Source organism: Pelecanus crispus, chromosome 11 (genome assembly GCF_030463565.1).
Source record: "Pelecanus crispus isolate bPelCri1 chromosome 11, bPelCri1.pri, whole genome shotgun sequence".
NCBI classification, from domain to species: Eukaryota; Metazoa; Chordata; class Aves; order Pelecaniformes; family Pelecanidae; genus Pelecanus; species Pelecanus crispus.
In genome coordinates this window covers 36,129,254-36,154,969 of record NC_134653.1, presented here as the reverse complement: position 1 = coordinate 36,154,969, position 25,716 = coordinate 36,129,254, and the positions used below count along the sequence as shown (strand labels likewise).

The window sequence follows — 25,716 nt, the reverse complement described above, 5'->3', positions numbered from 1 at the left end:
GTCTTGAGCACTGACAGCAGCTGCTGAGCACCAGCATCCCCGCAAAATAAACCCAGGAGAGCCAAAGCAAGACCCTCACCTCCCAGCCACACCAGGAAACACCGCTAGTTATCCTAGTCCACAATCAGCATTTGCTTCACAAATAGATTTTTCTAGTGATGTTTGTCAGCTTTTCTAATTACACAAGATATGCAGCACACCACCATAATTTTTCATGTACCTGCATCCCTTTTTCCTTCCAATAAAACAAGATTAAAGACGAATCCACCCATGCAATCTCTACCCCAATGGAACTAAGAAGACTTTCACCACAGGCACCCGTGCGGCCAGGCTTTTACCTTACATTTCTTCATTGCATTTATTCCCCCAGTGAAGCTGTATTAAAAATGCATAGGTTGAAATAGTAGATACCTGCAGATGGAAACATGTTCTCTCTCCCTCTCTTTTGGTCCTGCTACAGCAAGCATTTGTGTTTAAGACCCAATGAGGTCAAGGGGAAATAAGCAGGTGCTTAAGTTTTAGGCCTGTGAATAAATTAATCATTACTGAAGAGAGTACACATGTGCACATTTTACTGATTGCTGAATCAGTACTTTTAAGCTATCAAATTGGATCAGCCTGATTGCCATCACAGAATACCCTTTTGCTTCCCCACGACTGAGGCAAGACCTCCTTAACCGGCTTATTTTTGCATTACTCGGTGGAAGGGGAGAGACGCAGGGAGCTCCCCCGAGCCCCCTTGTCCACCAACCCTTCCCATGGGGCATCTGTGTTACATCTCACATATTAGGAGAAATTTCTTCATGGAAAGAGTGGTCAAGCATTGGAACAGGCTGCCCAGAGAGGTGGGGGAGTCCCCATCCCTGGAGGTGGTCAAACAACGTGTAGACGTGGCACTTTGGGACATGGTTTAGTGGGCATGGTGGTGTTGGGTTGACGGTTGGACTGATGATCTTGGAGATCCTTTCCAACCTTAATGATTCCTAGTTTTACTTTCATTAAAAAATAATCCAGCCACCAAGCTGGAAACATGAAATTGCTACTCTCCTCTTAACTGGTTTAGTGGTGGACTTGGTAGTGTAGGTTAATGGTTGGACTGGATGATCTTAAAGGTCTTTTCCAACCTACACAATTCTATGATTCTATGATCTTCAGCTAAAGTAAGCGGGAGATGTAAGAGCAGCTGCTAAGGAGACAACTCTGTTGCACCGCAAAGGGGAGGCGAGGGCATCCGCATGGTGTGGGAGCACACTCCGGGTTTTCCAGTCCTGCGTGTGCTACGTGGAAGGCAGTGTGGCACCGTGCAAGCCTTCTGCTCTACGGTAAGATGGGAAATTAAGACATATTCCAAGGTAACATCAGATTTTGCCAGTAAAGCTAATGAAACCACAGCCAGAATTAAACTGATAGTGATTCTGGGTGCTGACAACAGTCTAAATTGGTGCAACGACACAGCGGCAACACATTTGCAGCTGATGGTGTCAAACGCAGCACCGGCAGCGCTTCATCTGAACGATCACCTGGATGCTGAGCTTCCTCCAAATCCCTCCCACAGACAAACCCAGCGCGTTTGCTAATGTCGGCAAGGGGGATGCTCTGGATCTCCCCCGGCACTGCTTGCGCCGGCTGGCTCCGCAAAGGGCCCGACCCAGCCTCGGGCAGGCAGGCTCCTGCCAGCGGCTTGTGTTTTGAACCACTGCGGGCAGGGCTGGGCAGTCTCTGCCCCTGTCTGCTGGCTCCTTCCCACCTCCATCCCCAAAAACCAAAGGGTCGGACACTCACCAAGCATGTCCCAAACCATGGGCCCCACCCCTCCGGCCCCGTTACGCACAACTACGAGCTGTTGCTGCAGGCTGGATTAGCTCCTATTTTTGAAGCCCTCTGAGATCGTCAGATGAAGGTCCCACGGCCGTGGCACATGTCACCCTGCACTCATCCCCGTGCTTTCATTCGGCATGGGAGCGCCGGGACCCTCCCGGGAGCAAACAGCCTTTGCCAAGGGGCTTTATCTTTGCTTGCGGGAAACCTTGAGGCTTCAGAAGGCAGCAAGGGAAATTTGTGCTGTCAAAATCAAAGCCCCGGTAATTAAACAGGAGTTTCCTCTGTCCCAGCGAGGTGGTCGGCAGAGCGGTATTTGTGAGGGGGGACATGAGGTTATGTCCTACATGAAAGACCGCACAGGCAGAAGACAAAAACTCATCCCGCTCCACGGCATGCTGCGCCAACGCCGCGGCTGCAGCCGGATCCGGCGGCAGGGTCACCAGGCTGCTGAGCCACGTCCCGCTCCCGCAGACAAGTGCATCCTGAGGACCCTCACCCCGCTGTTCCAAGTTCATCCTCACCCCACAACTCTAAACTTTTCTTTGTTCAAAACTAAGAAAATCTTCCAGAAAGAAGGAGAAAACCAACCAAACAAAAAAATGCAGCTTCTAAAGCACTTCCCAGTCTGATGTGCAAAGCCAATTACCCAAACCAGAGGTGAATCGATGGAAAAGGCTCTTGGGTGTCGGGAAAAGCAGCGGCTGGCCTTTCTCAGAGCCGCACACAGCCCGGATCGATGCTGCTTTGCGGCTGGCATCCGCTCTCAATATTTCTATTTGTTCCAGTGATGGGTTGCCAAGGTGTCAAAGTCAAATCATTTGAATTTCTTGCCAAGCGAAAGGTACTCAAGGTTCAAAATTACACCTTGACCCAGCTGGGTCATTTTGCAGCAATTATCACCGATTTCTACGGTGGAAGATTGTAAGAGTTCAGAGGATGAGGAAAAAAAAATTGCTTGTCCTTTCTTCACCTTGCATACAAATGAAAAACAAATGTGATCTTCTTGCTCTTGACATAACCATGCTTTAAAGAGCTTCACAAACATCTATTTCCTCATTTGAGCTCACAGAGAAGACATATTATCTCTTTTAAATATGCCTTATCCTTGGCAGCGTGCAGCCTATCCCCTATCTTTAACATTTTAAGAAGCCGCCAAGTGGTTATTTGCAAAACTGACGTTAGGAGATGGATATAATCTATTTTAAACCTCAGCAAAATTGGCCAGTTTCGTGAGGTTTTAACATACGGCTGAATTAAGCGAGTCACACGGGTTACGAAATGTGAAACGCAGCCCTCCCACCCCCCCCGCCCTAGCTCTCCACCCGCATGGGAGCGATTTGGAAAAAGCCCAACCATCTCCCAGCACTGCAAGGAGAGAAAAAAATAATAATAAAGGGAATGGTTTCCAACACGCACCGGCTTCCCGAGCGGTGATGCTCTCCCTAGCAGCGCGTCTCTGCCTGGCGAGACTTCCACCTCGACTCACCTTTTTGGCATCGCCACGCTCCGGTCCTTCGGCAGCGGAGCCCAGGGAAACCGGGAGCGATGCCTTTGGGATCCGCACCCACCCAGCGCTGCCTCTTCTGCGGCGGGGCCGGATCCAGCCCTTCCTCCGCTCTTCCCAGATGCTTTGGCTACCTCCTGCCTTTCCCTCTGCACGGGTATTGGCACCACAGGGTCTCCTTCCCAGGAATCGTGCTGGCTGGAAGCAGCTTCACTCTTTCAAGGGGAATTAAATCCAGGAAAAGGCATTTCCTCCAACATTAAAATTCCAGGCTCCTCTGTCTTACTTGATCTTGTTTGCGAGGTCTTGCTATTCAGTTGCTTGGAGACTTTTGTTTATTGCCTTGTTTTTCTTTTGTTTTAAATGGTTGAAGTTAGTGTTTTAACCTAGAACGAGGCCAAAAATATCGATTCCCAGGCAATACTGCCTGGAGCTGGCCGCGGTTTCCATCTTTTGCTAAAGACGCATCTGATGCGAAGCACGGCGCGCTGCACCGGCAGACGCGGCGTCTCACCCCGAATGCTCCTTCCAGTGCGGGTCGCTGGCTCGGGCCGGGGGACCTCAGCAGAGCAAAGCCGCGTTGTGCTGGTGTTAGCGAGGGAGTCGCTCGCTGGCTCTGGATTTTTGCGTCTCTGCAGATTTCTCCAGCTGCCACCCTCCATCAGGCTCCGCGTACGGGCAGATGGGCGGCGGCACGCCGGCGATGGTCACCAGGAGTGCTCGGAAAGCTAATTCTCCTTCTATGTGCCACCGTGCAGCAGCTCTGGGTGCTTTACTCAAAGCTGAGGTTTTTGCTCGGGACGGGGGACCCACGCCGAGCCCCGGGCTCACGCCGGCAAAACCTCAGCGGTGCCAACTCCCGTCGGGGCAGTTCAGCTGCTCCCGGGAGCAGCAACCGGTCCCAGCCCTGGCTCATCCCCCAGCCCCAGGGTGACTTTGATTTCCCAGTGCTGACCTACCCGGGCTGCTGGCTTGCTGCCTGTCCTCCCGCCCTAGCATCAGGCAAAAGCTTCCCAGCAGGAGCCCTGTCCCGTTGGACCCGTACCCACCAGCCCGGCGCGGGTGCAATGGGCAGCAGCAGCTCCTCAAAGCCAGGCAGCTGATTTTGTCAATTCTTCAGCGTGGCAGTGGCTGCCGTGAGTCGAGGAAGCACAGGCGGGAGCAAGAGCACGGCCCCCCGGCAGCACAGAGAGGGCTTGAACAGCGGCTGCGTCACCCATGGGAGCTGCCAGATGCACCAGCCAGGATGTTGGACCCATGGAGCAACTTGGAAAATAGGGTGGGGGTTTCCAGCGAGGACAGGAGGGTGGCAAGAGGAGCCGGGCACGCACCAAGGGGCATTTCCTCTCTTGCCCCACCATCCCCGGGGCTCCTTAGAATCATCGAATCGTTTAGGTTGGAAAAGACCTTTAAGATCATCCAGTCCAACCATTAACCTCACACTACCAAGTCCACCACTAAACCAATTAAGGGGAGAGTAGCAATTTCATGTTTCCTGGCTTGGGGGCTGGATTATTTACAATGAAAGTAAAAACTAGGAATCATTAAGGTTGGAAAGGATCTCTAAGATCATCAGTCCAACCATCAACCCAACACCCCCATGCCCACTAAACCATGTCCCCAGGTGCCACGTCTGCCCATTTTTTGAACCCCTCCAGGGATGGAGACTCCCCCACCCCTCTGGGCAGCCTGTTCCTGTTCCTTTCCAACACAGCGGGTTGTTTTTGAAGGTGCAGGAAGCAGCATCGCTCCCACGGACACCTTCTCTCAGCTGCCTGCGTGCAGAGGAGGTTTTCAACAGCGCCAAACACGGCGTGCACAGAGCTGAGTTCAGTCCTCCCTTGCCCCCGGCACCCCGGGACAGGCAGCATCTCCCAGGCACCAGCTGCTGTGCAAAGCCAGGGAAGGCAGGATGCGGTTTGAATGCAAACACGCCAGGGAGGAGAAGACAAATGGCTCCGGGGGAAATACGATGACCTCCCCAGCAGTGTCAGGAAACATTTGTCAAATGGCAGAAGTCATTAGCTGTTTCGCCGCTCACCTACCGGGAGTGTCACATCGCCGGTGACGGCTGGTTAATGCAGACCTGACAGGGCTTTTGCTGCCAGAGCCGAGGTCAGCTCCCTGTTTCGGGTGGCAACAGCCAGGTTTGCCCAGCCCAGGCTTGGCCACCAGCCCAGGCACCCCTGGCTCTGCCCCTGCCTTGCTGATGGGCACAGAAAACCGATCCGTGCCAGGAAAACCTGCCTGGCTTTTGGCATCCCTTTTGAAGTAACCCCCAGTGCTCATTTTTCTACAAAACCCGACGATTTCAAAGCCTTTTGCTGAAGGTAGAAGACTGCTGCAAGCCTATCGCAATGGGTGGGAAGCCAAGGACCTGAGCAGGTAAAGGACTTTCTTAAAATCCATGAAAGGTTGACGCAAACCCCATCAATCTGGGATTGTTCAGCCTGGAGAAGAGGAGGCTGAGGGGAGACCTTATCGCTCTCTACAGCTCCTGACAGGAGGGGGTAGTGAGGTGGGTGTTGGTCTCTTCTCCCATGTAGTTAGCGATAGGATGAGAGGAAATGGGCTCAAGCTGCGCCAGGGGAGGTTGAGGTTGGATATTAGGAAAAATTTCTTTACGGAAAGGGTGGTCAAGCATTGGAACAGGCTGCCCAGAGAGGTGGGGGAGTCCCCATCCCTGGAAGTGTTCAAAAAACGGGCAGAGGTGGCACTCGGGGACATGGTTTAGTCTAGTCTACCCTTGATTGGTTTAGTGTGGGCTTGGTAATGTCAGGTTAATGGTTGGACTGGATGATCTTAAAGGTCTTTTCCAACCTAAACGATTCGATGATTCTAAATCCTTCGACCCATCCTTTTGGACGGCTTTAGGGAAGCGTTGTGCTGAACGGTATTGAGCAAAAGCATCCTCTGGGGAAAGCTGCGAGCCTCCTACACACAGCAGAGCAGGAGCAAGCCACCAGTCACCAGCCTTAGGTTTGAAGGAAGGAAAGCAGATTTAGTGCAGGTAGCGGTTGAATTTTACCTACCAGCAAACCCCCCCTGCCCCAGCTACCGAGCTCCGGCAGTGCGGAGCTGCCGGCTGCCTTGCTGTGCGGGTGCCGCTGGGCCAGCCCATGGCGTTTGGTTTTCTGAGGGCAAAGGTGTGCTCAGCAAAACCAAAAACCGAGGAGCCGTCAGGTGAAAGCCACGCTTCTGCCTCCACAAGCACAGAGGCGGGATGGGGACAGATGAGAGCTAGCACCATGCAAGTGGATTTGTACAAATACTCAAAAATAAGAGCATATACTCAGGCACTTAACATAATTTAATACATTGCAAATAACATCCCACCATAACTTAACCACGGCAGCAATTCTTTTCCAGTGCTGCCATGAGACCGGCAGCCCCCCCGAGCTCCCGAATTAGTGGCTCCGGCAGCGGGGTGATGGCCCGGCAGCGTGCCGGCGCTGGCCCACGCTATGGCCAAGTGCTCTCATGAAAGGCTTTCACTCTACAACTGCCTTAGAATAAGGGGAAAGGAATTCAATTAAGTGCACCCATCACCTGGCAATGAAATGTTACTGCCAAGCGAGTCAGTGAGGCCTCCTCTCCTCTCTTAGGAAAAAGGGCACAGATATCTGGACCAGCCAAAAAGGGTAGAGCAAGAGGTGAAGGAGGTTAATCCAAACCCAGGCGTGACCAAGTGTCCTGGTTTCAGCTGGGATAGAGTTCATTTTCTTCCTAGTAGCAGGCACAGCGCTGTGGTTTGGATTTAGTAGGAGAAGAACGCTGATAACACACTGATGGTTTAGTTGTTGCTCAGCACTGCTTGTGCCAGTCAAGGACTTTGCAGCTTCCCATGCTCTCCAGGGGCACAAGAAGCTGGGAGGGGGCACAGCCAGAAGAGTTGATCCCAACTGCCCCAAGGGCCATTCCATACCATACGGCGTCATGGGCAGTATGGAAACTGGGGGGGGTTGGCCGGGGAGCAGCGATCGCTGCTCAGGAACTGGCTGGGCATCGGTCGGCGGGTGGTGAGCAATTGCATTGGGCATCACTTGCTTTGGATATTGTTATTATTATTATCATCATTATTATATTGTTATTATTATCATTACTATTTTACTTTATTTCAATTCTTAAACTGTTCTTATCTCACCCCAGGAGTGTTTCTCACTCTCACTCCTCCGATTCTCTCCCCCACCCCATCGGGGCAGGGGCAGCGAGCGCTGGCTGCGTGGTGCTGAGCTGGGGCTGGGGCTGAACCCCGACACCAAGGGATGCTGAGACGCAGATTAAGCCAGCGAACTCAGGCATTGGGCCGCCCTGCCAAGACGAGCTTTGCGTTTAGCATGGCTGCATTAAGGCGCGTTCAAGATAAGATGCTTTTTCTGCGTTACGTCTGAAACACGAAGCGGAGGTGGTACCCGAGAAGGGCAGCCATGGCGGGGGGAACCCAGGGGGGTTCAGCAGCACCAGCCCCCTGCTGAACCTCCTTCTCCAGCGGGAGACGGTGTCCGGAACCTCGGCGGCACGTCGGACCCCCGGATGCATTTGCAGTACGCACATCCCTCACCCATCTCAGGCCCAAATTCGTCTTCCTACATCAAACAGCAACGTGCTCCTGCAAACTCAAAAAACACAGTGCTGGGAGGCTGTGAAACGAGGCGGTGAAAATAAGCAAGAGGTCGATGCCGTAAGAGCCACCGCCACCCCCTCAGCAAAGAGGCCATTTATCTGCGATGCTACCTGCAGCAAAGAATAAAGAATTGCGACAAAGTGAAGATGCGATTTCTTTTAGCGGGTCCTGAGCCTCCTTCTGCAGTTCAGACATCAACGCAGGCGCGCGTCAGTCGAGTCACCGAGCCAGCTTTTGCAGGCTTGCATTCCTGGAGGAACCTTTCCTGCGAGAGCGGCTTTAGGAGGAGAGTAGGAAGGGCTGCAAAACGCACGAGCGAGCAAAGCCACGCGGCGCTGCCTCCGCGGCAGGGCACTGCTGTCAGCCGCCGTGATGGAGTGCTGCCGGCGCACGGCCGCCCTCCTCCCGAACAACATTTTCTCTAGAATGGAGCTGCATGTTAAAAGTCAGTATATAAAAAAAAATATTTCGGCCTCGCCTGATCGTAACACGCCTTGCCTCGAGCGCAGAGGTAATGCCTAGCCCGGCTTCCTAGCTCTTGAATCCACAGCAGAGCAGGACGGATTCCTGCAAAGCCTCCCCGTGCCAGGGTCGCAGCACTCCCCCTCCCCACCTACAACGCTTGCGCTGCTTTCAGCCGCGTCCCGTTTTCTTGTCCCGGACTCCGATGGTGTGGGGTTTTTGGGGTGCCCAGCCCTTCGCCGGCGCACACGGGCAGTGACGCCCAGGGATGCCTCGGGCGCACAGTGCCTGCCACGGGCACGGGTCGCTGGCATCACAAGCACAGGGCAGTGAAATCAAGAGTTAAATCCAAACCGCAAGGAAACGGCGCTAGCGCAAGGGTGGAAATAGGAAAAGGCTGTCGGAGAGGTGAGCACCGGGACCGAGCCCCCCCGGGTGCTGTTTTGGTAGGGCAGGGGGGAGAAACGGGATCACCAGGAGACCCTGGGCGGCTGGGAAGGGTCCTCCAGCCATCACTCCACCAGACCGTGGCAGCTTTTGGTCCTCCCTGTCCTGCTCAGAGCTGTCCCCACGGGTCCTGCAAGAGCCTCTCGGCCGTGGCACTTCGGTGCACGCCATGCCGGCTGCCGCCCGCTCTGCTTCCCCCTCCCCGGCGCAGGGCTGGCAGGGCACCAGGGAAATTAAGCAGGCGATTCCTAAAGCCGAGAGAAACGCAGCCATCGGCCCTAACAGACAGGTCGTTTAATGAACAAAGGGAATTTTCTAGAGAAGCCGGAGAAATGCAACAGTCGGAATAAAAGAAGTGGGAACCCCTCCGATCCGTCCAGAGGCTTCCGTAAGAGAGAAGCTTTCAGGGACCGCTGAATACCAGGGTAATGCCCTGCCCTGTCTAATTAAAGGATGAAGCAGGAGACGGGCTGGAGCGGCGGGAAGCAGGAAGGAGCAGGCTGGGCTGGGGGTGAAGTTCAAGGTTTTCTGTGCCACAAAGACCCGGGGCAGCCGCCCACGACGGCGAGAGCAGCCACCCCGGCAGCCCCCTCCACCCAGGCACCTACTTCTGCACCTTTGGGGATGGGATTTACATCACTAAGTCCTCTAGGAGACTTTAGGCACCCTCACCTTAACTCTCAGCATATTCCCCTGCAGAAAGTAAGATTACTACGTGTGTGACAGACGGAAAAGCTGGGCGACTTTCCCCGGTCACAGCTCCAAAGTTCAGGGTACAAGCCTGGCACCTTTGCCCACGCCTTGCACGTCCACCACCAGCTACAGACGCCTCCCCTCCTTTCTGCTCTTCCTCGTAGGAAAACCATCATCACTCATAATTCAATTTTCGACTACTTTCTCGCCCCATCGTTTCGTGCTCCGCCACGTTTCATAACCACGTTTTGCACGCTTGCCGGCAAGCGCTCCCCCTTCTCCTGGTGCTGGCGAGCAGGTCTCTTCTGAAGCTCTTTCAGGTTATTGAACTACTATGTTAATGCAGCTTGTTTCCCATCAATTGAGGGCAGAGTGCCGGGGACTTCATTTATTCTCCATGTTTATTTATGTCAGGAGAGTCCTTAAAGGATTTGTTTGCAGCTGCTTCGGTCGCTGCTCTTGCCGAGGTTCCCTCCCGCCCCGCTGCGTGCCAGCAAGTCAGGCCTGGGGAGACTGGAGTCCACCAGCTTCCTTCAGCTGTTTTGATGCCGTGGAAACAACTAATTTCCTTTATGTTTCTTAACGAGGAGCAGAATCTCCCCTTTTTCTGGCTCGTAGGCCCTTACGCCCCGTGAAGGTAAGGCCAGCTGGGAACCGGCAGCGATCCCTCAGCCTAACGCCCGACTCCTGAGCAGTCCCCAAAGAAGGGCCAGTTCTGGTCACCTCCTTTTCGGATGGCTTGAGCACGTCCCGCCTGGACTTCGGTGACAGGATCGCAGCAGAAAGCAATGTTGCTCCCATGGCGTGTGGCCTCCCCGCCAGGAACACGCTCCTCCTCCGGGACGATGTGGATGGAGACCTGAAAGCCCTTGCAAAATGTCAGCATTGGGATGATCTCACCAGAGCGATTCCCTCTGCCCGGCTCATCCGCGTGGAGGAACCAACCGGGTGTATATTCTACTCCGCCTGCCACTGCCTCTATTATTATTTCTCCAGGCTCAGCCATGGCTGCAGGTGGTCACTTTTTCTTGCGGGGGGGCTATAGAAAATCATAGAATCGTTTAGGTTGGAAAAGCCCTTTAAGATCATCCAGTCCAACCATTAACCTACACTGCCAAGTCCACACTAAACCAATCAAGGGCAGACTAGACTAAACCATGTCCCCAAGTGCCACCTCTGCCCGTTTTTTGAACACTTCCAGGGATGGGGACTCCCCCACCTCTCTGGGCAGCCTGTTCCAATGCTTGACTACCCTTTCCGTGAAGAAATTTTTCCTAATTTCCAACCTAAACCTCCCCTGGCGCAGCTTGAGCCCATTTCCTCTCATCCTATCGCTAAGTACTTGGGAGAAGAGCCCAACACCCCCCTCGCTACCCCCTCCTGTCAGGCAGTTGTAGAGAGCGATCAGGTCTCCCCTCAGCCTCCTCTTCTCCAGGCTGAACACCCCCAGCTCCCTCGGCCGCTCCCCACCAGCCCTGTGCTCCAGACCCTTCCCCAGCTCCGCTGCCCTTCCCTGGACACGCTCCAGCACCCCAATGTCCTTCTTGTGCTGAGGGGCCCGAAACTGGACACAGCATTCCAGGTGCGGCCTCACCAGCGCCGAGTACAGGGGGACGATCACGTCCCTGCTCCTGCTGGCCACACTTCCTGACACAAGCCAGGATGCCGTTGGCCTTCTTGGCCACCTGGGCACACTGCTGGCTCATGTTCAGCCGGCTGTCGACTGTCAATACAAGTCAAATTTGCAAATGGCGGTGACCTTCTCTGCAGCAGCCCCTGCTCAGGGCTCCACACCAGCCGCAGTTCATCACCCGCGGACGACGGCCAAACCCCGCACCCTGCCCCAGGAGATCCAAGCCGGCACATCGCCCCGCTCCCAGCTGCCGCCCAGCATCTTCCAGCTCTTTGGAGCATCCCAAGGTGATGTGCTGGGGAGCTGGCTGCCAATTAGTTTTCACTTTAGGGTTCAAGGCTACCCCGGCAGAGAAGAGCGTGCCATATCGATTTCCTCCGTCGTCCTCGCAACCGTCCGGGCAAAGAAACATTTGTTATTTTGTGACAGTTCCCCGTGGAGGCCGCTCAGGCATCCTACCCGCTTGCAGAGCGGAGCTGGCAATTTTGCCAGCAACTCTGCTAAAGGGTTTTGCAACGTTAATTAAATTTCTGCAGTGGTATCTCTTGGCTCTGAGCAAGATCCGAGCCTCCCTGAGCACGCGAGGAAGGGCTCCATTCCTCATCCCCGTTCAAACCTGGCTCTGAACAAGTCTGGCTCCCAAGACTGAATTCCCTGTACGCAGCATCAAAACCACAATATTGTCCCTCACCAAAAGGAAATGAATTCAGGACTGTCAGGGTTCAGGCACGGAACGGGTCTAGATAACCTAAAGGTTGAGAGAAGATCCCAGAGCTACAAAAAAAGCAGATGCCCTTGCCCGGAGAACCGATCCCTCCAAATAGACAAGCAAAAATAAGTATCTACGATCGTACAGACAGGCACGATGCCGGGGGGACAGTGAGTCACCCCAAGGACTCCGGATGTGTCCCGGTTTCGGCTGGGATAGAGTTAATTTTCTTCCTAGTAGCAGGCACAGTGCTGTGGTTTGGATTTAGCAGCAGAAGAATGTTGATAACACACTGATGGTTTAGTTGTTGCTCAGCACTGCTTGTGCCAGGCAAGGACTTTGCAGCTTCCCATGCTCTGCCAGGGGCACAAGGAGCTGGGAGGGGGCACAGCCAGGAGAGTTGATCCCAACTGCCCCAAGGGCCATTCCATACCATACGGCATCATGGGCAGTATAGAAACTGGGGGGGTTGGCCGGGGAGCAGCGATCGCTGCTCGGGAACTGGCTGGGCATCGGTCGGCGGGTGGTGAGCAACTGCATTGGGCATCACTTGCTTTGGAGATTGTTATTATCATCATTATTCTATTGTTACTATTATCATTACTATTTTACTTTATTTCAATTTCAACTGTTCTTATCCCACCGCAGGAGTGTTTCTCACTCTCACTCCTCCGATTCTCTCCCCCACCCCACCGGGGCAGGGGCAGCGAGCGATGGCTGCGTGGTGCTGAGCTGCTGCCTGGGGCTGAACCCCGACAGGATGAATTCCACACAAAGCTGCCGCAACTCCGGCTCCCTTTCGCCTCTGACAACGCACGGCCCCTGCCTCGGGCTGGCACCGAGGATGCCCGCCAGCGTGGCTGGGCTTTTGTAGGCACTGCTTTCCAGGAAAGCGCGGAAGGAAGAGCAGCTGCCAAGCGCCTGGGAAACGCAGGAGGAGACAGGTTGGTTTTAATATTTAAATTTCTAAAGAATTTTAACACAGAAGCTGTTTTTTTTCAGGGGGAGGCTATTAATAAATGAGGTAGGAGGCAAACGTGGAAAAGATAAGGAGAACTTTAATTCAGGGAAGCTGTGGGACCGGGGCTTCCCAAGCAGCAGGGCTGGATCCACTGCCCAGGCTGTTCCCGCAGCAGAGCTGGCAGACGCTCACCAGGGTCCTGCAGGGCTGGGAAACCAGGACAGGGGATGGAAAACAAACCCACAGTGCCGGGCTGGCATTTCTGACACAGCATAGCGTGATTTATGGGCTTAAGCTGCGCCAGGGGAGGTTTAGGTTGGAAATTAGGAAAAATTTCTTTACAGAAAGGGTGGTCAAGCATTGGAACAGGCTGCCCAGAGAGGTGGGGGAGTCCCCATCCCTGGAGGGGTTCAAAAAACGGGCAGAGGTGGCACTTTGGGACATGGTTCAGTCTGGTCTACCCTTGATTGGTTTAGTGTGGACTTGGTAGCGTAGGTTAATGGTTGGACTGGATGATCTTAAAGGTCTTTTCCAACCTAAACGATTCGATGAGTCTATGATTTCTGCCAGCTCTTACAGAGTGCCCTGGCAGCAAGGCGGCTGGAGAGGACAGAAGACATTTGCTCCAGGGCAGATATTAATCATCGCCCTTCGCGGCCGGAGCTGCCCGAGCGCGGCGGAGGGCTGGCGCTGGGGCCGCGCAGGCGAGAGCCAGCACGCTGACACTGCGGTCCCGCGGGCGCGTTCCCCCGCTGACATTTTCAGGAGGTGGCCGAGGCGGCGTCGACGCCTTCCCGGGGAGAGCGGCAGAGCTACGGGCGGCTACGGGAAATACCCGGCGGGCTCAGCACCACGGTACGCTATTTCGGGAAGAAAATCCGAGTTTGTGCAGCGGTCGGTAAAGGCATTTGCTAGGCGGTAGAGGGTGATTACCGCGGAATGAGAGCACGGAGGCGCAGAAGGCACTTGGCAAACTTTATCCGCTTAAAGCACGGGCTACTGTCGCCGCGCAGCGATTTAGGGACCGGAGGTCTGCCCCGAGGGGCAGGATTTGAGCGCTGGGAGCCCCTTCCTCCCAGGCTAAGTTCACACCATTTCCCTCACCCTCTATTAATACCAGCAATAAAAAAAGGCACTCGGGGAGCAGCCTGGAGGGCTGGGCACGGCGCAGAGCCCAGCACCCTACCCTGCTCCCACGGGTGGGTTTCCAACCTCGGCACCCAGCCCAGCGCCAGCCTATTTTCTGGGATATATTCCCAGTTTCCACAAGAGGGCACCGGCACGACACCGATGGGGACACACCGGTGTCCCCGAGCAGCACCCACGGGGCGCCTACCCAGCACCCTTGGCCCTACAGTGGCAGGAGCCGGGGCACGCCAGAGCTCGGGAACAGGGTCTCCCCCGGGGGTTTTGCCCTGCAGAAGAAGTGGCTGATGTACATCTCCCTGCAAAGGCGGGAAGCGGGGAGGTCTCCGTTCTGCAGCCCTGGCTCGCCGTGCCATTTGCTGTTGCAGAAAGAAACCCTTTTTGCTCAAAAAGGGGATTTTCTGGAGTAGCTCTGCTAACACCCAGGGGCTGCAGGGAGGGGAAAGGGCTTTCCCCGGTGGGTGCGGAGGGGCACCCACCATCACCCATCTCCTCCAACCTCTGCATCCCCATGCACAGCCCAGGCAGGGAGCATGAACCCTCAGGAGCTGCTCCTCTGGGAAACGGCTTCGACCGCAGGGCGCTGCCGGGGCTCCTGGCAAACCCTGATGCTGGGAAAGACCTGGCTGGAAAGAGATAAAGCAGTGAAAGGAAACCCCCCAGTAGCAGAAGCATGGATGAAAAGCGCTGGCCCAGCTCAGCGGATGGGCTTTGCCAAGTGGATCCACGGGGCACACGCCGACCCCAAGCCGGGGCTCAGCCAGCAGACCTGTAAGTGTCCAGAAGGCAGAAGTCGCTCCAGGGCATCACCCGGGAGAGCTGCATCCCGCAGCCAGAGCATGCCCAGCTCCCAGCAGCACACCTCGACTTCAACACCTCTGGCTCCCAGCAGCGTCGCGAGCGGCCGCAGGACTCGGCGCTGCCAGGATCCCGCCGAGGTGCAGCCTAACCACACGCAAATCACCACCTACGCAGCAGCGCTCGCATTCGCGCCGCGACCCCGAGCAAATGCATCAAGTGCTTCTTCCTCCGCCGTGCGACCCTCTGCACCGCCGCAGTTTGATGGGGAGCAAAGCAGCTCCTAAGAGCCAAAATACATAGAGCTGGCAAGCGCTGACCCAGCAGCCGCCTCTCACGTGGAGCCCCTTGAGCTGTACCCCAGGGAGCTGCAGCGATGGTCAAAGGAGGAGACCCTATGAAAGCCACCCAACACCAGACCAGACTGGATACTCTTCACGAAGGGAAGCCTTTGACTATCAGCGACCCGGTGCTCAGAGCTTTCAGCGAGCGATGCAGCTGCTCGGTCAACAACTCAATCTTGTGCCTCAGAGCCTGGCAGATCAGGCACTTGGTGCTCTGGGTTTTAGGCAGAGAAAGAGAATTTTAGTATCTTCTTGGGGAAGTTTTTTAACCCGGGTGAGCTTGTAGAAGACTACGCAAATCACTGTTGCCCAGTTCACCGCCCATGTGGGAGCCTGGAGCTTGACAGCTGATTTCCTCTAGATTATCTTGATCTTGCTGGACACTGAGTGAGTGCGTACCAAAGCGCGAGGTGTATTAGAAATGCCAAAACAGCAACAGATTGTCTGACAGGGCTGTCATTCTGTCATGAAATATGACATGCATCCAGCCCAGGAGGAAGAACTGGATTGCTGTACACTTTCGTGCCGGCTGAGGCCATGCAAGATTACTCCTCGTTTCAGAGTCTCATTGATCAGACCTGGAGGTTACATTTCTGCAGCATAAACAAAATGTGGCAAAAGTCCCCAACCACCTACCTCTCTTTAGCTGCGCCTCTATATAAAACACGTTGCCATTTCACAGGCGCGCCTATGAAGGATTTCCCTTTCGTGAACCCAACTTCCTCTCGCTTTTGAACAAAAATGCATCTCCGACAGGAAGGACGCAAAGGTAGAGACGGCACGGCTTGGTACAAAGCAACGGGGAATTTGCTGAGCAGCAACAAAATGGAGACCAAACAAGAAAAAGCAAAGCAAACTTAATGCAGGGAATTTATCAAAGGAGCAAAGACGCTTCTTGAGCAGCATCACTGAGCGCCCTTCTGTTGGCGGACGTGCCAGAGGGACACTATGAGCACGAAGAAGGAACAGCAGTGACAAAGTAAACACAAGTAACAAGGTGGAACAAGCCTACGGGCTGGTGGGAGCTCCCCATGCTCCCCACCACGTGCCTTGTCAAAAGCACGGTCTCGGCCAAGCACCAGCTAGGACAAAACTGATGTTGAGTGGATGTAACATCTCCGGAGGAGATCTCACATGGTCGGCTCAAGAAAAACAGGAGAAACTGCTTTGTTGCTCTCTTGCTCAGTGATAAATGAGACCTGACACCCTTTCCCAAAGGCTGATTTCGTCAGCTCCAGAGCTTACAGGTAATTAGATCTGGGGTTGTGGTGGGGTTGGCTCTAGCAGTTACGGTATCTTTTTGGTCCTCGTGCTTTCCTTAGGATCCCATAGCCAAACTTCCCAGGAGCTACAGCAGGAAAAAAGGAGCATTTGCTTGTGTGACACCCTTTACCCAAGCAGACCTCCACGTTTTTTGGTAATTATAGGCCTTTGAGAAGGCACTGAGCCCAGGGTGGCTGCGGAGTCGTCCAGCAGAGCTGCCCAGCAGCTCAGGGCACCGGGAGTCACAGCTCAGACTTCGAAGGAAGCACAAAAATCCATCTCCTGAGATGTACTTCAGCCACGACAGCAGCAGAAAATGAGAAAAGCAAATATTCATGAAGGGCTGACTGATACGCAGTCAAAGCCTGAGAACGAGCAGCGTAGCCTATAACTCCCAGTATTTTTGATTGTCTACAAGCTGCCGATGAAGCGCACGCTTCCTCAGATGAGCGGGCTTTCCTCTCAAAAGGGATCTCATGGGAACCCCTCGCTCTCACACTGGTCTTTTCTAGCTTTTTAATCCCACTCAGGACCCCTCCAGGGTTCAGCTGCTCACTTGGTCCCAACACCGCTCTCAGATCTGCTTCCTCAACCTCAAAAAAGCCTTGGACAGCGAGGTCCCCAAAGTCTGGCAATAGCCCGTGAAGTTTCCTTTCGATCTCTTGGTAATCTGCCATCTCCAGCAAGGGGCATTTGGTGGGAAGTGGAAAAATCCAGAGCCGGGTGGTTTGGGATGGAAGCTGTATGGGATTAAATGCCTCCGCCATGGTGCAGGACAGGCAACCTCCGCAAATCAAGGCAGACCTGTGGATGAAGCAGCCCAGACCTCTTCTCTCCTGCTTGTTTTGTGGATGAGAGAACCTTCTGTCCTGCATCCTTAAAGAAGGACGCGTGTGGCGGGCTGTGTAGGACACACTCGAATTGCAGAGCAAACCCAGGACATAACGGCAGCGCCCAGGCTGTCGGGTGATCTTCAGCAGCCGGGAGCTGAAGCACAGGAGATGCCAGATGGGGTTTGTTAAATGACAAGACGATATAATCCAAACACGTCCATCACCTTCAAGCAAGGACCCTGTGATACAGGTAAAATTGCTTTTGTTCACCCAAAAGATCAATATTGTCAGGATGAAATAATATGTCAGCTGGCGTGAAGAACTCTGCTTGACCACTGACAGTCAACAGGCAGAAACTCCCTCCTGAAAAAATAACACACAAAAAAAAATCCCAAATATCCTGCCACTTTCCACATCACCGTATTCAGACTGTTCTCACCAGGAGCTGTAGATCATCTCCAGATTTCTTGGAAGAACGATTTTCTGTGCACATGGTTTATTCTGAGGCAGGAAATTCCTCAGATTTAATCGGGTTCATTTCTATTAAATCATCACGGCTAATCAAACTGCCAGAGCCCCATCTGAAGACCACACTCCTTGGTGAACGTCAGCATTTACTCCATGTCAGCCACAGCAGGACTTCCCTCTGAACAAACCTGTTCTCCAAGGCAGTTTCTCATTACGCTCATCTAAAACTCGCCGGTCCGTCAGCGGCTTCTTCCCCTCGCCCCCGCACGCCTGCTTTGTTTTGCGCTGGATTTAACTTTGCACATGTGGTTTGGTGTGGGGTTTTTTTTAATATATCATCAAATCTCTTAATTCTCTGACCCAGAAAGCAGAGACAATCCTCATAAAAATCTGGGACAGGGAAGACGCACGCCGCTGCACGTGCGCAGCAGCAAAAGCTTGCGAAACTCCCAAATCTACCCGTTTAAAGTGATTTTGATTAAAGAAAGCGTTTTGAGAGCTGTTGCTGTCAGACCTCGGGTTATTTTGAAAGCAAATCATAGAATCATAGAATCGTTTAGGTTGGAAAAGACCTTTAAGATCATCCAGTCCAACCATTAACCTACACTACCAAGTCCACACTAAACCAATCAAGGGTAGAGTAGACTAAAAGTCAAGGGTAGGCTAGACTAAAAGTCAAGGTTAGGCTAGACTAAAAGTCAAGGGTAGGCTAGACTAAAAATCCTTGGCTTTCCAACGCAGCTCCACCTCTTGACGAGACACTTAACGAGCAACGACGCGGCAGCCCAGGTTTACCGTCGGCCGGCGATTCGCACCGGAGACGCGAGGGCTTTTCCCTCCCACGCTGTCACCTCCGCGAGGCCAGCTGGGACCCCCGACCCACGCAGGGTACGCGCCTGCTCCCGCAGCACCCAGCAATAAAGGCTCCTTCAGCCGCAGCGTGACCTTTCCCGCAGCGGCAGAGCCAATTCCTGCAGCGCTTCTGCCAATGAGGAAATAATGAGAAATTAGCGCGCGGCCCCAGCGATGAGTCAGAGCGAGCTGCCACTGGCGCTAATGAACCTGCAGGGACAAACCCGGGTGTCGGAGACATCCGAGCCCCCCCACCCCCGGCTTTTGTGACGGCGTCACCGCGTCACACTCGTGTCACCCCCGCGTCCTCGGCGGGACCGACGCCTGCGGCCGCTTCTCGCGTCGCCTCTTCGCGCGTTTAATGCAACGAGGGAGAACGACAAAACGCGGCAGGTCGAGCCGGGTGGGCGCAGGCGGGCAGCGACCTCCCTTGCGAGACCCCCAGGAGGGTTTTTGGGGCAAGGGGTGTCCCCAGGGATGGCAGGGGCTGGCTGGGGGGGTGGTCCTGCCAGCCAGGAGCGGCTTTTACCCCGCGCTGCTTCGCTGCAGCGCCCGAGGATGACGAGCGAGGCCAAGGCGGGAGCCGACCCGCTCCATCCCCGGCACCACCCATGGGGAAGCCCCCAGGGCCAGCAGGGTTTCACCCGCCTGAACCCTTCCTGAAGGCAGAGTCTCGCGAAAGCGGGTAATTTAGCTTAGCTGCCCTGGGTAATCCACACCGCCGGGCCCCCAATAGCAGCCGGGTGGAGGAAATTGCATCACTGCATCTGGAGGTCTGGGGTGCTCAAATCTGAAAGCCAAGCAGCGGGTTCAAACCAGCCAGGGCTTTAATACCAGATTAAATGCTTCCACAGGAGCCTGGCTATTTGCAAGCTTCCAGCCAGCCTTTTGTCAAGCCAATTTAGTTTGCATTGTACTTTGGCTTCCAGAGGTACCTTAAAATGTAACCAGCAGCACTTTTTTTTTTTTTTTAAAACGTGGTAGCTTAACTTTCTTGGAGGGAATTCATGGACCTGGGATGGCCACTGCTCCGTACGGGAAGGGAATGGAGCGCTTTAATGGCAGAGGGGCCAAGCAAAGCTCCTCGCTCCAACGCCGCTGGCCTGAATGCGTTATTGTTTAGGGAATCTATTGAGCATTTTCGCCTGAAAGACTTGCCATTTTAGAAGGCTGAATGAAGCTCCAACTGGGATTATCAATTTTTAATTTCCCCATTAGCAGAAACAGAAGGTTACGAGTCTGGTAGTTTCTGCCGACAGAGGGAAGAGCCTATTTCCATGCAAGGATTTTACTTTAAGAGGGTTAATTATCCCAAGCCTTGAGCCAGGAGGTAAACCGTGGCTTGGGGACGCCGTGCCCAGCCCCAGGGACACCATGCCCAGGCCCCGGGACACCGTGCCCAGCCCCAGGGGCTTCAACGCAGCAATTTAGGAGAGTTCCTGGCTGATCCTGGGGCAGGTGGGAGCGGGAGCGCGGCTGGCCCGGGATGTGCAGCTGCACGCGGGCATCTGGCGGCGACAGCCGCAGGATGCTCCCACCTTCCCGCCGGCTGGAAAAGCCCCCCAGAAACAGCAAGCGGGAGCCCGTTCCCCGAGGCGTGGGCCAGCTCCCGCTTTGAAATTGGGCACCTGGGAGCGGCGGGGCGCAGAGGGAACTGCTGCTCCTGCTGCCGGTCTGCTCCCTGACGTGGGGACACAGAGGAGGCTCTGTGCGTGCCCCCGGCCCACCGCAGCCAGCCGGGGGGGGGCACAGCCTCGCAAGGCTCTGTGCCACCCGGGCTCTCCCCACAAGCGCATCCTTGTCATTCAAATGAGAAGCTGCCACAAAGGCGAGGGCCCTGCCCCGAACAAAGAGCCGCTTGGGATGGCGGCAGAGGGGGATGCGGGTCCTCGGTCTCCACCGATGAATGCAAATGCCTCCATCCCCTGGGAGCAACTTCTCCGGGAACAACACAGACGGGCTTTGTGAGCGGGAGGCCGAGAGCGGCATCGCTCATACGCAAGCCCCCAGGAATGCCCAGCAAGCCCCAGCTGGAGAAACGCCTGGGGGGCGCGCACAGACCTTCCCCGTCACCCCTGACCGCGCAGTCAAGAAAAAGCAGCTCACGCTCGCGCGTTTTCGCACCCGCGCTCTTGCGACCAAACTAAAACTCGCCTGGCGCTCCCGCGTCCCTTGGCCACCGGCGCCGCGTCCATCAGGGACGACCTTGGCGATGCCACCGCCGCCGCCAGCTCCTGTCCTGCAGCCCCAGTGCCAGGGGCAAGCGTCTCCCTCGGGGCCACGCTTGCTCAGTTTTGGGCATCGCTCCCTCCCCGAGCCGCAGCCTTTGCCCGCCGCCCCGTGTCCCACCGCAGAGCTGCCGTCCCTGCGGCGGGCGGCATCGCGGCGCGGCGGGCGGCATCGCGGCGCGTTTTACAGCCAGCTCCTTCGTAATCCAACAGGTCTCCGGGTCAACACCTTCACCGTACAGACCCCGCCGCGCCGGCTCTTCTGAAAAATAAAACTTGAAGGTAGACCTCCCTTCAGACCTGGTCCAGAGCCCAGCGAAGCGAGAGCTCTTATTCCTTGCTTACTACTAAGGTACATACAAAGTTTTTGCCGCTCGCACCCCTGAGACTCTCAAGCCCAAAGAGCCGTAAAAAGATGGGATTTGCGAACGGCGAGGAGGGGTTGGGGGCTTTACTGTAAAGGCAGCGGTGCAAAATGCAACGTAGTAAATCTCAGCAGCAACGCACTAAAATTCAAGGGAAACGCTCAAGTCAAGCTCCGTTCCATCTGCTATTTTATGCTCTCCTTGTTAGAGCAGCTAATGGAGAACAATAAAAACATTAATAATCAAGCTAGATTTATAAACCGGGCAGGATATTCCGCTAGTAATGAAATCTGGAGAATCACTCAATATTATATTGCTTTGGGCAGCACTCTAACAAGGGCTGCCTTTGAATTATAGCCCTCTTTCGTTTTGCTGAACTTTAATTTGGCCCAGCGTCACCGTTTCATTGCAAGCAAACCCGCGGCAGGACCGGAGCGGAGGACGCTGCTCGGAGGCGCAGTCCCGCTCGGCACCGAAAGCCTCTCGGCTGCGCGGGGGGGCATATTTGGGATGTAAAAAGCTCTGTTGACATTGTGCTCTATTTACTGCAGAGCCTTGCTGGATAGAATTCTCCAAGGTTAGCGGAGCTTTCTATTGCCATGGTTTCATGCTCCCTAGTTTTCAAATATTTGGTCGAAACGCATCAGAGATCTTTAATTTCTTAGTTGCTCCGTAAAGTGGATGTCATATAATTCTTCTTAAAGCTCTCGCTTCCCACACAGTGGTGTTTTCCTGACAAACACCTCTGAAAACACCTGGCGTTTTCTGCTCCCTGCTGCTCATTAGAGGGCATAAGCGCAGACCTGCTTTACGACCAACCCCTTCCTAATCCCACCAGCGCCGTCTCCAGCCAGAGAGACGCATTTGCCCCAGCGAGAAATCACCGAGACACCCATCTGACATCATCTGCTCGGTCTTCCCCGGCCTGAACAGCCTCTCAACGTCGGGCTCTGTCATCCCCTTCTCCTGCTGCTCCCTTCCGCGCGCCTAGCGCCGTCCCCGCGCCTTTTGCTTTGCGAGGCTGCCACAGCTCTTCAGCAGGGTTTTGAGCTACCGCTCAAACGCAGTCCAGGACAAAAAATCCCCAAAAACCCCACAAAACCAACCAAAAAAAAAAAAAAAAAAAAAAAAACCCCCAACCCCCCCCCCCCAAAAATCTTAATGCCTGAAAGCTGTCAGCAATAACTAATAAGCCCCCTCGAGTATTAACATTTAACCTGTAAAAGCTGAGTGCAGCGCAGACGGTAGCAAGGGCAAAAGCAGGTCAAAGACGAAGTTTGAGTCAAATTGATCGGGGCAGGAGACACTGATCCGCGCGCTGTTTGCATGAAATATTCACCCCAGCTTTAACGTTCGGCGACGGAGGAAAGCAAACGCGCCGTATTAATGCGGATGCGCCTTATTTTCCCCACATTTTCTATTCCGCTAGGGATAGGTAGGGAATGGCTTTGTCCTTCCCGGCAGGTGCTTGAGCAGGAGCCGGCGAGCCGGAGCACGCGCTCGGCGGCCGAGCCTCGGCGGCCGTGTCCTGACGCACCGCTCCGTGCGAGCCCCGCTCGTTAGATAACCCCGCCGCGCTGCAAATCCTGCCTCCCTCCTTCGCGGCAGCGCACAGGCGGCCTTTTGAAACCCGCCGGATTTCAGGGAATTTCTCCAAACCAGCGGCTGCAGCCCCGGGGACCGCTCGCCCATGCCCAGCCGCCTGCAGCTTTTCCAACGTGCCCGCTGGATGTAGTTGTGGGGCTTCTCTCGGAGCTACAGCGGGTATCGGCTATAAGAAACTTTTCCTCCTCCTCCAGGAGAAAATCCTCCATCTCTCCCCTCTCAGAGGGGATGGTGTGGGGCTGGACGGACCCGCTGGCCCCGTGACCTCGCAGCGACGTGACCTAAGCCCTCGCTGCCCGCAAAAATCCGTCAGCGAGCGGGGACCTGGGAGCGGAGAAGCAGGACCACAGGATGCCCGTGCGGCGCAGAGCACCGCAGTGGAGCCAACCCGCTGCCTGCCGCCGGCACGGAGCAGCCCCAAAACGCATCCCCCATCCCCAGGGATCGCTCCCGCTCCAACCATTTTACCCCGCTCGCCGGCAGGAGTTTGCGCGGCTCCACCGCAGGCGGAGAGCCCTTGGGAGAGGCCAGCGCCCAGGAATCCCCAACGCTGGTGGGGCCGTCACCCTGCGGGTGCTGGGCTGGGGGAAAGTTGGGCCACCCTACCGGGGTGCGGGGCAAGGGGGGCACGGAGAGCGGGGGGGGCACCGTGCCCTGGGTGCAGGGGGGTGTGCAAGGGGGGTGCTACACACCGGGGGCAAGGGAGGGGGGGGCACTGGCTTCAAGAGGGCTCCATGCAGTGGGTTTGGGGCGGGGGGCACGGGGTGCAGGGGGAAGAGATGGAGCCTCCGCTGGGTGCGTGCGGGGGGGGGGGCAATGGGGTGCGATGGGAGGCACCGATTAGAGGGTGCTGGGGAGGGGGGCACCGGGTGTAAAGGGGCTCCGAGCAGTGGGATGCTCCGGGGAGCATCTCCAGCCGCCCGAGCTCACCCAGCACCGTGGGGGCCAGCGATGCCGGGTGGGGGGGGTGGGGGGGCTCCAGAGAGGCAAGGGGGGGGTCCCAAGGAGGCGGGGGGGGGGACTCCAGAGAGGCAAGGTGGGGTCCCGAGGAGGCGGGGGGAGTCCAGAGAGGCAAGGGGGGGGGGGTCCCAAGGAAGTGGGGGAGGGTTCAGAGAGGCGAGGAGGGGGTTCCAAGGAGGCGGGGGGGGGAGTCCAGAGAGGCAAGGGGGGGGGTTCCAAGGAGGCGGGAGGGGGGTCCAGAGAGGCAAGGGGGGGGGTTCCAAGGAGGCGGGAGGGGGGTCCAGAGAGGCGGGTGGGGGGTTCCAGAGAGGGAAGTGGGGGGTCCCCAAGGAGGCGGGAGGGGGGGTCCAGAGAGGCAAGGGGGGGTTCCAAGGAGGCGGGAGGGGGGGGTTCCAGAGAGGGAAGGGGGGGGTCCCAAGGAGGCAGGGCTCCAGAGAGGTGGGGGGTTTCAGAGGCAAGGGGGGTCCCCAAGGAGGCGGGGGGGGGGTCCCCAAGGAGGCGGGGGGGTTTCAGAGGCAAGGGGGGTCCCCAAGGAGGCGGGGGGGGTCCCCAAGGAGGCGGGGGGGGGGGTCCCCAAGGAGGCGGGTGCCAGCTGGGGTGGGAGCGGAGCGGGGTGGGGGGGGGGGGGTCGCGGCTCACTCACAACTCCCCGGCTGATGTCGTCCGCCGCGGGGGTGGGCGCCGCGGGCGCTTCTTGCCACGCCAGCCACAGGGCGACCACGAGGAGCATCTCCCGTGGGCGGGCGCGGTGCCGGGCGGCGGGGCTCAGCATCCCCCCGCGCCCCCCGCCGCCCGCCCCGGCAGGGCCCGGCTCCGCGCTGGGCTCCGCGCTGGGCTCCGCCGGGCTCCGCGCTGCATCCGCGCTCCCGCCCCGGGCTGCGGGACCCGCCGGGGAGAGGCCGGGGGGGGTGTGGGGGGGGGTCCGCTCCTCTCCGCGCTGCTCCGCCGGGGAGGCTCCGCTCCGCCGGGCCGGCTGCGGGGTCACATCGCCCCGCTCCCGCACCCCGCGCTGCGGGAAAGTTGCTTCGGGCGCTGCCGCGGAGCAGAGCGCGGCTTTGCTGCTGCTGCTGCTGCTGCTGCTGCTGCTGCTGCTGCTGCTGCTGCCGCCGCCGCTGCCCGGGGCCGCCGCGGCTCCGCCGCTCCTGCCATGCACCCCTCTGCGCCCGGCCGGCGGAGCAGAGGAGGAGGAGGCGGAGGAGGAGGAAGGATGCTAATGAGGAGGCGGTGTCAGGGCTCTGGCGGGGAGGGGGCGGCCCAGCGAGGGCTGAGCCGCGGCGCTGCGCAGCGCCGAGCACCGGTCCCTGGTCCCTGCACAGCACTGCACCGAGCCCCGGTCCCTGCACAGCCCCGAGCGCCGGTCCCTGGTCCCTGCGTAGCGCCGAGGACCGAGCCCCGGTTCCCGGTCCCAGTGCAGTACTGAGCCCCGGTTCCCGGTCCGTGAGCAGCGCCGAGCTCCAGTCCCTGTGCAGCGCCGAGCACTGAGCCTCGGTCCCTGTGCAGCACCGAGCACCGAGCCCTGGTCCCCTGGTCCCTGTGCAGCGCCGAGCACCGAGCAACGGTCCCTGGTCCCTGCACAGCGCCGAGCTCCAGTCCCTGCACAGCACCAAGCACCGAGCCCCGGTCCTTGGTCCCCACGCAGCGCCGAGCTCCAGTCCCTGTGCAGCGCCGAGCACTGGTCCCTGCACAGCACCAAGCACTGAGCCCCAGTCCTTGGTCCCCACACAGCACCAAGCTCCAGTCCCTGTGCAGCGCCGAGCACTGGTCCCTGCACAGCACCAAGCACTGAGCCCTGATCCCCTGGTCCCTGTGCAGCACCGAGCCCCTGTCCCTGGTCCCCAGGCAGCGCCGAGCTCCAGTCCCTGTGCAGCGCCAAGCACTGGTCCCTGTGCAGCGCCGAGCACCGAGCCCTGGTCCCTGGTCCCCACGCAGCACCGAGCCCCGGTCCCTGGTCCCTGCACAGCGCCGAGCATTGAGCCCCAGTCCCTGGTCCCCGCACAGCA

At 56.8% G+C, this 25,716-nt stretch overlaps 1 protein-coding gene across 1 annotated transcript in view; it reads right to left on the bottom strand.

The window, feature by feature from the left end:
- The window catches only part of MMP17 (matrix metallopeptidase 17), a 74,832-nt gene extending 50,344 nt beyond the window's left edge, over positions 1 to 24,488 (bottom strand). Inside the window, 1 exon segment of the mRNA XM_075719012.1 lies at positions 24,360 to 24,488. Within this exon segment, the coding sequence (XP_075575127.1) occupies positions 24,360 to 24,488 (129 nt within the window).
- Positions 24,489 to 25,716: the final 1,228 nt, after the last annotated feature.